This window comes from Drosophila willistoni (genome assembly GCF_018902025.1).
Source record: "Drosophila willistoni isolate 14030-0811.24 chromosome XR unlocalized genomic scaffold, UCI_dwil_1.1 Seg105, whole genome shotgun sequence".
Lineage (NCBI taxonomy): Eukaryota > Metazoa > Arthropoda > Insecta > Diptera > Drosophilidae > Drosophila > Drosophila willistoni.
The window spans coordinates 2,709,496-2,720,621 of record NW_025814054.1 but is presented as its reverse complement, the minus strand read 5'-3'; the positions used below and the strand labels follow the sequence as shown (position 1 = coordinate 2,720,621).

Genomic DNA, 11,126 nt, shown 5'->3' with positions numbered 1-11,126 from the left:
AAAGGACTACAGCAGAAGGATCAGGACTCTCTCCTTGTTATGCTGTGATTGAAGGGTATATAAACTTCCTTAAGCAGTTGACTTTCACAAATATTTTCAAGTAAAACAGTTTTAAAAGATCTTCTTAGTTTTCTAATTAACTCATTCGTTCGCTTCTTCCACTGCAAAGAGTTGCCTTTCTCTTTCAAATCACTAAACTAAACTAGGCTAAATCAATAAAAAACTATTTGAAAAATACGAATTTTACTTTTAATTAACAATTTAAAGTCAAACAATTTGGAAAAATCGTAAAAGTTCTACGAAATATAACTCATAAAGTCCAAACACTTGTTCAACGAACTAATATCGGGAGCAATGAGTATTTTATAGTGCCGCTATAAATCGAAATCGAAAATTTAATTGATTGTTATTAACCACAGTGATTATTCACATAACAGCTGAAGTAAAACATAAATTTTGTGTCATTGTTTATATCTTCATTGTAATAAAAAAATATATAAGAAAAGTGTGAATGAAAATACCCAACTACTACTATAAGGGCTGCTGAACGAAGATTCCTTGAACGATTTTTGAAAAACGTTTTGTTTTTAAAACCTTACACATTCTCACTGATTCTTATTAACAGGACCTGAAGCTCTGCTAACGTAAATCGTTGTATTAAAACCTGTTGACATTTTACTAATCGAAACTAATGCATTTGATTAACTTTGTGTGTAGTTTCGTCTTCGATTTCGATCTAAAGAATAATTAGAAACTTGAACGATCTAGTACGCGGAAAAAGCGAATTGCTATCCGTGAAAATTCCAAATTGAGGAAAAAACTGTAGAAAATGCCGCCAAACAACAGTTTTTCCGCTTTCTTTAAATTGTAACAAGTTCGTTCCAAAAATTGAACATTTTTTGTACAAATAAGAAAATGATGACCAATCCGAGCCAATTTCAGAGCTGTGTGTGGGAATGAGTAAATTTTTTTTCTCTTTCTTCAATACAATTAGCTGTAATTCTCAACTAGTCGTAGCATGTTCTGTCATTGCAATCGTTAAGACATTTATACAAATCAGCGGATGAGAGAAGAGAGAAAAGAAGGAAAACAGACCTTTGGCTTGCTCTAGCTAAATATTCTTGAAATACATTCAAATGTTTTCTCAGAATATTGTATTGTATTTCATTATGAAACATATTTCCATGAATGCTTTGGTGTAAAACTAAATGTAGATTGTACATATTAAAGATCAAACTATTGTCTTTGATGACTTACTGCGCCTTACTTACTTTTCAAGGGCATCCAGTTTTCTGGATGCCCGTTGGATAATTTTGGCTGCGGCTTCATCTTCCTTTTCTTGTTTTATGAGCCGCACAGTCCGGGGAGCGTTTGCCATCGTCATGTTGATGCTGATGACACCAAGCCAAAAGGAGTTTTTGTTCCACTTGCACTTTGCCTTGCCTTGCCTTGCATCGCATTGCCTCAGTTTTGGTCGGTTCAGTTCGGTCAGCTATAGCCACAGTCATAGCCATTTGCATGCCTCCATTCATTCGCATTTCGTCTTTCTGGTCTGGTGTAGGTACATAAATTTTGTTTCTAGGCGCAAATGAAATTTTGCAATTTTGAGCCAAGTTGCCTCTTATCATTTGTATATCATCTGGCTCATCTGTCGGCTGCAGGCGGCTAGAAATTAAATAAAAATTTTCAAATTGTCAAAGAGCCAAAGCAACCAAAAATACCTAAGCAATATGCATTCACAGTGTACATATAGAATAAAACTTGTAGGAGGCTGAACGTCTCTACTGCTGTCAAATGTTTTACCGATTCCAATCGGTCTGCCGCTGCGGTCCGTTTGGCAGCGCCTTTCGAAGAAGATTGGAATCGCTCATTTCACCCGTTTCCCACACTCACGCAACAACAACAACAGCAACAAAACTCAGCGACATTTTTGTATGCCAAACCGCAAAAGACTATAAAAGAATTTTTTTTTTCTTCTTATTTTTCTATATCTCTCCCTGTCTCGCTTTTATTTTTTTTAATATGCAAGCGTCAGATAAAGTTTAGAGAGGGTCCGTTAGCGCAGAGGGATGGGCGGTTGGAGGACTGTAAGGGGCTTCGGGAGGTTGGCTAAAGCGCAGCTGCTGCCGCATTAATTACACCAGAGTGAGCTGGCTGGCTGGCTGGCTGGTCCCACTGTCTGGCCAAGGTATGGGATTACGGGGCCCAAGGTGGTGGGGGGCAAGCCTGGGTGGAAAAACCTGCTTGATCGGGTCTGAGCACCCGCATAGGACAGACTCTACACACTTCAATCGACTGTTACCCCGCCCCGCCCACGCCACCGTCTGGGTTGGAAACCATGCCAATGGATTGGCAATCCATTCATGTTGCGAGATGCTAGCTGCCCATTAAATTCATAGCTCTCGGAACGTCATTTGTCGTTAACGGCCGCAAGTTTGTCTCAAATTGTCTGGGAACAAAAAAAAAAAAAACAAACCATCGAACAGAAAGGAGCAAAATCAGAAGAAGAAAACGCAAATCAAATCAACTGCCAAACCACAAAATGTTGCGTCAAATTATTTTGTGGATGAATTTTGCTCTGATTCATGTCATGTGAATAGAAAACTATAGCAAAAAAGTTCTTAGACAGGTGCAAAAGTGGTGTAACTCATGCTGATCGCAAATATGAAAAGCCAACTAATAATTCTCAATTGGCATTAAAGGACCTTATCAGTCAATATTGTGAATGCGTTTGGAAAACCTTAAAAGACATTACATCTGTCAGTTGAGTATGCAGATTTATTCAGTTTATGTAGAATTTAAATTAACACATAATTTTGGATGGTCTGAAATTGTTTTGCTATGTTTTGTAGTTGAAAAAAAAAATGTGTAATATAACAATAGATAACTGATCATAGTCCTCAATTCCTTAGAAATAATGATTTAACAACCTTCTGTTTTTCTCTTCTCGCTTTCTTGAAATATTAACAAAAAGAAGATTGCCTTTATTGAGATCCTTCATCGCAGAAAACGACATTTTTTATAGGCTACATGTGTGTAGCTATGTAAGTACCAACAGATAGATGTTGGAGTGATCGCCACCGCTCCCTGCATATAAATTATGAGCTTGAGATAGATAGATGGAGCTAGGAGTTGGAGTTGGAGTCGGAGTTGGAGTCGGAGTTGGAGTTGGAGCTTGCACATGGAATGCCATAGCTGTCCATTTTCATTGTCCTCTGAATGGTCGAAGCGTACTTAGTGGAACTATGGTCCTCGCTGCGGTCGCTACAGATGTGGCCTCTCTCTCTCTCTCTCTCTCTCTCCTGCCTTTCTGATTGAAAGATAAGCATATAAATATATAGAAGTATATATTGGTCGAACGACGACAAAGACAACGATCCACACAACGATTGGCGCACCAAAGTGGCAAGAGCAATTTGTAGTTGGGTGAACGTGTGGACCGACCAAAACGGCAGCGCAAAACTTTGTACTTTTTTGTTTTTGGTTTTAGCGGCCGCTTAATTAATAGACAGTTTGTGTCTATGTCTATCAGTATGTGTTGATTAGTGTGGTCATAGTCATATGTATGCACGAGGTAGGCACCCCCCTTTTTTAGCCCCCAATCTCCCCTCTAACTCAATTGGTATCTGGTATCGCGTTTTGTATCTCGACGCTGCTTTTATGGCTAGTTTGCAATGTGTTGACAATATTGTCTGGGCCATATTCACATACACCTATGTATGTATGTATGTATGTGTGTACAACGACCTTCGTGCGGTCGTTCTTGCCGCATAAATCAACTGCAGCTGCAAGTCACCCCGAAAAAAACAAAAAAATAAGAAATAAACGGAAAATAAAAGACCCCAACAAAATCAGAATTAAATCGGAATTGCGGGTGTTTTGTTTTTTGTCGCTTGTTGCAGTTGCAGTCGGTTCCCACAAATGAAACAACAAACGACCTTAGAAACTATGCGCGAAACATAAATTTATGACTTTGCCATTGCAATCATGTTAAATCAATGAGCATCGGATTGTCATACATAGGAATCGTGTGTGGGTGTACCTTCCCAGTTTCAACTCGAACCCCAGTCAAACTGCACCTGCACCTGCACCTTGCACCGAAGCTCATGCAAATTTGTGATTAAGGTCAGCATCATCATCAACTGCGTCTTCGGCGCGACTCTATGCCACAAGCTAGAGAATGTCTGTTGCTTGTGGGTGCCAGTGCCGGTGCCTAGAAATCACTTCTTGGGGGTCGTCTAGCATGGTCGCTGCGTCACTGCGTCTCACTGCGTCCCTGGTGGAGCATCGTTTGTCAAGAAAAGACGATGCACACACACACACACACACACACACACATTTGTAGGTATGTATAGCTGGAGGCTGGCTTGCGCACGCCCAGATGTGGGGATTGGGATCTCTTTGGATTTATTGCTTGGCCGTTGAAAAGTAATGATGAGCTGTAGGAATGCAAATTTAAGTCTGTTGAGAACGTTTGTTTACAAAAACTATTAATGCTCAAGTTGGATTTCAATGGTAGAAAAATCAAGACAAATGAGCCGATCCATACAACGGTGGCATCCAAATATGTATGTATGTATGTACAAATGTGTGTTTTGGTTAAACAGGTGATTGAAATCTTGTAGAAATCCATGTCCAAAGCTAAGACTGAGACTCCATTACATAAAATGAAAGGAGTTCAACTCAATCTCGAATAGCTAAGGACTCTAGATCACTCACAGAATGTTGGACTGACGAAAAGGATGTTTAAAATCTTTAAGAATAGGTTTTCCCTTTCAAAAACAAAAAAAGGAGAAAAGATTAATTTTTTAGATTTTAGTTTTCTTTATCACATAAGCATTGAAAAGAGAAAAGATTAGTCTTTTAGATTTTAGTTTTCATTATCGCATAAGCATTGACTTTTTCATTGAAGCATAGTCTGTATTTTGATTTAGAAAAAATTCAGTATAAAGATTTAAGTCACCGAAAACAAACGACTTGAATTGTATTAATTTTGTTCACAAAATTTTTGTACAATTATCAAAAAAACAAAAAGAAGAAATATCGAAATATGGACCAACCCGGTGAAGGAGGCTCCAGCCTTCCAAAAATTCCAAATATAAAGTGTGAGGACCAACGTTCTATTCAAAAAACTGAACTTCTTTGCGACTGTTTTATCTTTTGCTGTGAGGGTGCCATCGAGTCGGCTATGCTGAAGACGATTGACCGAGTGATCGATGGTGTAGCTGACGATAGAACTGATAATGATAATCCCGAACTTGATCATTTGATAAGCACAGCTGCACGATCTTTACCACTTATGAAGGTGACGCAGGCTGTGGGCAAAATTAGTGATCTGCTCAAAACAATGATTGTCAAGTATGGTACCGATCCGGAAGTGCCTCCCAAATTGGTAACCGAACTCTTCAAAGAGGTCGAAAGGTTGAGTCACACAATTCTCAAGTGGAAGCAAAAACTAGTCATGCAGGCAGAGAGAGCTCGCTCTAACCAGCCCTAGTTTAAAGAGCCAAATCACTTATATTTTTAAACAGTTTAATTATGAAAATCAATACCCAAATATGCATAGTGAACAACTCTATTATACCGGATCCATGTTTAGAAGTTAATGTCAATGTTTATTACACCAATCAAACCCATCAAGAAGGAAGCTCTATAATCAATCCAAATCCAGTTTTGGTATGTATACGAAAAATCTAAGTGTATGGTCAAGTAAATTGTATTTAAACTTTAACCAGCTTTAACAAACGAACAGAATTTTTTTTAAAATTTAAAAAAAATTCATAATTTAATATCCCAATGAAATCCAAATGGAATGATAAATCAAAACAATTCAAATATTGGTTTTGCACAACAAGTTATCGATGGACGAGGACTCCCCAGGGCGCTTTTCGAGAGGTGGCACTATACAAACCATGAAATTATCGTTAGTTATTGCTCCATCAAAGATTCTGCTCGTCATCACAAAAAACGCCAATAATCAGAGTAGAATTGATGGAGAAAGTTATTTTAATAGATTAATTAATAACCGAATCTTATGACATTCATAAAGCAAAGAAAATTTAAAAAAAAAAAAAAACCACCATTTCTATTAACACTTTGTGGCTTAATCATGGCCAATAATCGATGTATGATGATACACAATTCTTTCCGCCTTCCTACCACCCCCCACCATCATGCAAAAAGGATGCTAATCAGTCCAGTTGAGTTGAGTTAGCCTTCGGTAGTGGAGTTGTGGCCATGGGGTAACGCTTAATTAGCAGCACAGAGTCAGAGAGCTGTTAATGACCAGTAAAAAAGAAAAGTCAGCTTCCGTTCCCAGGCAGGCTGTACATGTAAAGGCAGGCTATATGACAGACTGACTGACTGACTGACTGCAAACTGCTAACTGCTGGACTTGGTTGACTGTTCTCCTGGTCTTGGTTTTGGTCTTTGTCCGACAGCCAGTTGTGAATAAGTATATAAACAAATATATGTATAAATACCTATTGAAAATCAATTAAGGAATCGGAATAGAAGTGACCAACGAGTGGTAAGTTGAAAAGAAAACCCAAATGTTTTGTGTACGGTTGTGTTTTCCCCTGTCACTAAACATGATTTTCTTTCAAGCGTTTCCCGTTGTTATTTTTTGTTCATTTCAATCAAGCGGCAAATCAACAATTTTCCATAGCAAAACGGGCCAAAAGGAGGTGGAGGAGGAGGAGGCGGTGGTGGCGAAGGGGGGATTACAATGGGTGAAAATGAGGGAAACAACGGCAACGGGGTTTTTTTTTCTTTCTCGTTTTTTTTTTTTTTGTGCGGGTGATTGACGCTTGTTGCATGCACCAACTACAACTACAACAACCACCACCAATACAAGCAGCAGCAGCAGCACCACCAGCAGGCAGTCGATATTTAAGTGGTCGTAACCGCAACTTGGACTTGGCAAATGGCCCCTCAGGCGCAACTTTCAACAACCAACAGCAACGAGCAGGTAACGTGGTAAACAGGTGAAATGTTTGCCAGAAAATCAACGACTTTTGGCGCTTTGGCCTTTCTAACGCCTTGTTTTTTCTTCTTTTTCCTCTTTCTGGTCAGGGGCTTTACCTTCTATGCGTGTGTCAATATATGCGTGCAACAAGTTTGCCTTGCAGTTTTTTTTTCTTTCTTTCTTTCTTTCTTTGAGGAGCGCGGGTGCTCTACACTTAAAATTTATTACAACTCGATTACTTGTACTTACCACAGTTTTTTCTCCCTCGTTCACTGGTATCTCGATCGGGTGGTTTGGACATTCTACACAGCGATTAAAAATGCATAAATACTATAATAATAAATATAATAAATTCGCTTTTATTATACTTGAATTCATTTTCTATCTCGGTTAAATGTTATCATTGGTTCTATTCCAGGCACCCATAGGCTGATGTGGTATATTTTTGAGTCGCCGAAATGTAAGTAACAGACAGAAACATCCAACTCCATACAGTACATATATTCTTTATCAGCCATGTCCATCTGTCTGTGTGAACACCTGGATATCAGAGACTATATGACCTTGAGCTACCAAAATTGGTATGTAGCTCCGTGTAGTGTGCAGGCAGATCAAGTTTATTTCAAATTTTTGCCACGCCCCCGTCTGCCAGCGTTATTTGTAAACAAAATTAATTTACGCGGAAAATAGCATAGCTCACCAAATTTGTTATGTAGACTTGTTTAGTATGTTTAAAACTTTTGCTACGTCCACTATATAATATTTGCCTCCGAAATTTTGTTGACGATCGCAATTCAATTTGGCATTTTAGTGTTAATCATTTCTACCTATGGCGGCGCTAGAGTGCTCATGCTATCTGTAGGACATACATTTTGTCGTGAACAACATGATTTTTTAGTTGAAAATAAAAGAACTTCTTAATCTAAAACTTTTGGCCAACTATTAATAGTTAGTTAATATAATATTTTACATAAATACATGCATATAAAAATTATATAATTATTGTGCCTTTGTTCCATACGGCCTCTAATGGGTTAAGAGATACTGATCTACGATTTCCACGATTGATTAGTTATGATGGTAACTTTTGTTATCATATATATTCCATACATTCTGGAAAGGCTAATAAAGTTTTGTTTAATTGCATTTAATGATTTAACTAAAACCGGTTGTTGACTGTCATTCAAGAAATATAAAAATATGGGACTTTAAATGGTTATGGCATTCATATTCATGAAATCATGAACTATTGGATACGATTTTTGAAAGTGGTCCTCAAAATGGATACCCTCTCAAAAAGGCAATATAAAGTTCAGTTAGAATGGTATAACGTATTAAAAGAAACCGTTTTGGATCAAATATTTTGGCTGATGTTAGTCCGATCTCCGGTCTTGAATTTTATTGAATTTTTGCCTATTTTAATTAATTTTGACATAGTTGCATTTTAGCATCATAAACAACTGACAACTGTAACTATAATATACTAATTTTATTAATTGATTTACCTTTCTAATTTCGTAAGTTGAATTACATCTTCTTACTAGAAATTAAATTATTAAACCGAATAATTAATGCATTTCATAATTTATTTTTGTTATCCCCTAATATTTATTAATTATAATAATATTCAATTCATACAGTTTCTAATTTTAAATAAAATTATTGTTTTCCAAGTTTTCTGAAATTTTTGAATGAAACGTGAGTAAAAGTGAACTTTGTTCCAAGTTGAATTTTCGCCCTTTTTAGACATAGGAATTAAGAACTTGAAGTTTATGTTAGGCTGCTCTTTCTTTACTTTTCACCACAAAGAGCATGAAGGAGCAATTTAGGATGGCTATTTTCTTTTCTCCCAATTTCTCTCAGTGTATTTTTGCTTGTCATCGCCCACAACAAGCGTTGAGCCCGCCGTTCTCCTGTTTCAGCTCCAGCCCAGCTCCAACTCCAACAAACGATTCGAACTCGGTTTTGTTTTTGTATACTCTGCATGTAAATTAGCATATCGTGCGCGTAATCTTGGCCAACAGGAGGTGGCAGAAGAAGGAGAGCAGCAGGGCGTAAGAGGCAGGAGAAGGTGGTGGTTGAGCGGTCTTCATATCCTGTTGTTGCAAAGGCATGCGAAGGCGTCGTCACGCAATGGACTTGACCACTGTGTGGGCAGCTAGACTCTCCAACCTCTGCTCCGGCTCCCCCCATGCCCCTCCGGCTCTCTCTTCTGGCTGCTGCTCTGCTTTTTGGTGCGTGAATTTTTGTGCTTTTTTGTTGGTTTTTGTTGGTATGTTGTTGCACTTTAGCTTAATGACATTTTATCTTAAAAATTGCTTATACGTCGCGTTGTCTTTTCGGTTTATGCAACAACATAAAACTGCCAACTGCAATTGCCAAAGGAAATTGTGGCCATTGGTTTTTATGTCATTTTAATATGCAAAAGTTTCAACTTACTAAAAAAAAAAAACAAGAAGAAAACGCTGAACCTTTTGGGATATGCATAATGCTTGCCAAGTTTTGGTCATCGCCATGTAAAATGCATTTAATTCAGTTTTTATTGAGTTCACCAAATCCAATTAGCAGCAAAACTTTTTAACCCCCTCTCTTCCTATCAGAAGAAAAACCCCAAAAAAAAAATCCACAAAAAGTGTGTGTATTAAAGTGACACACGGAAAACTTGAAGCTGGCAAAACGGACAACAGAACGTCGTCTCGGCAAAAGGAAACTTTTCATTGTGTGTGTTTGTGTGTGTGTGTGAGAGTGTGTGGTTCTTGTGGTCGTATCCTTGTAGTCTTCTTTTTTGGCCGCATTGTTAACTGTTGACTTTTCTTAAACTTTTGCACCCTTGGAGTGCCGCACGAGCTGGAGTTCGCCTGGAGTCCTACTAGGATCCTGTAGTTGTCTGTGCCATGGCGGGTGTTGGCATAAAAAATGTATTCCAAATCCCTGCACTGCAGCTGCAGCATTACGTGGTTAGCGAATTTATTATGCAGCAGTTGCCACCAATCCTCTTCTATCTATCTCTCTCTCACTCCTGGTTATCTCTCTCTCTCTGTGTGTGTGTGTGTGTGTGTGTTTGTGTGTTTGTGTGTGTGCGTGGAGCAAAAAGTGTTAGTGTCAGTAGACAACGCGCCGCCTGGACGTGGCTTTATCAACTAATTGCCTTTTAACAAACAAATCGTGCAAGAAATCATATTGAACCGGGAGCTATTCATTAGTTTTTGTGGCCACCACCAAGATGTTTCACCTCGTTGAAAGTTGGCTAAGAGACAACTTACGGCCGGCATATGAGAAGGCCAGTACACACTATGAGCACAAAAGAGCTAAGATAGAACTTTCTGTCAAGAGACTTATGTAAGGGTATGATTTAAAAGGATTTTTGATATTAAGTTTGCAAATTATCTCAATTTCTTTTGGAAAGATCTGAAATAGAACATTTGAAGTGAGTTCTAGTTGAAGATACTTTTCATTTACAACACTCGAAGTTATATAAACTTTTTGGGTAATTTTCAAATTCTAGACGTATTTGGGTATTGGGTAATTTAGCACTTAGATTTTAATATATTAATTACGTAATGATGTAAATTTCGTTAACTCAAAAATGACAGTCGCTTAACATGCTCAAAAGTGAAAATGATGTTGTATAGCTAATATGCCCATTTCTTATAATAGGAAATCTTAAATGAAATCCCAGAGAAGTGAGTTTGGATAGGAAGGGGATCAAATCAGAAAAAGAAGAAGGGAGTACGACTACGAATACAAATACAAATACGAATAAGAGTACGAGTATGTTCAACTTGTACTCAACCAACTGACTTAGGCGCACTTGCTTAAAAATTCTATTTCTTAAACGTGCTTTTTGCTGGCAATCCTGCAAGCAGCCATTCAGCCAACCAGACAGACAAAACGACAGACAGCCATCTAGTCAGCCGGCCAGCCAGGCTCTGACTCTGACTCCGACTCTGGCTGTGACTCTGGCTATGACTCTATGGCCCTGACTCCATGAGACGGGCATGGCCCTGGGTCTTCTTCCTTGGCTTGGTGAAAATTTAAGTGTTTTGTACGTGCGCCAACAGCAATTGGCAAATTCAAAGGCGTGTTAGCATGCCATCAGCAAAGTAGACTTCCACTTGGCGTCGAGTTGAGTCTCCGGGCGGGGCAATCCACACACACA

General features: G+C 38.4%; 1 protein-coding gene across 1 annotated transcript; it reads left to right on the top strand.

The window, feature by feature from the left end:
• Positions 1-4,901: 4,901 nt before the first annotated feature.
• Positions 4,902-6,048, top strand: LOC111519067. Its single transcript, XM_023177876.2, has 2 exons — positions 4,902-5,676; positions 5,736-6,048. The coding sequence occupies exon 1, from the start codon at positions 5,051-5,053 to the stop codon at positions 5,495-5,497; it is 447 nt and encodes a 148-aa protein (XP_023033644.1). The 5' UTR covers positions 4,902-5,050; the 3' UTR covers positions 5,498-5,676; positions 5,736-6,048.
• The last annotated feature ends 5,078 nt before the right edge of the window (positions 6,049-11,126 follow it).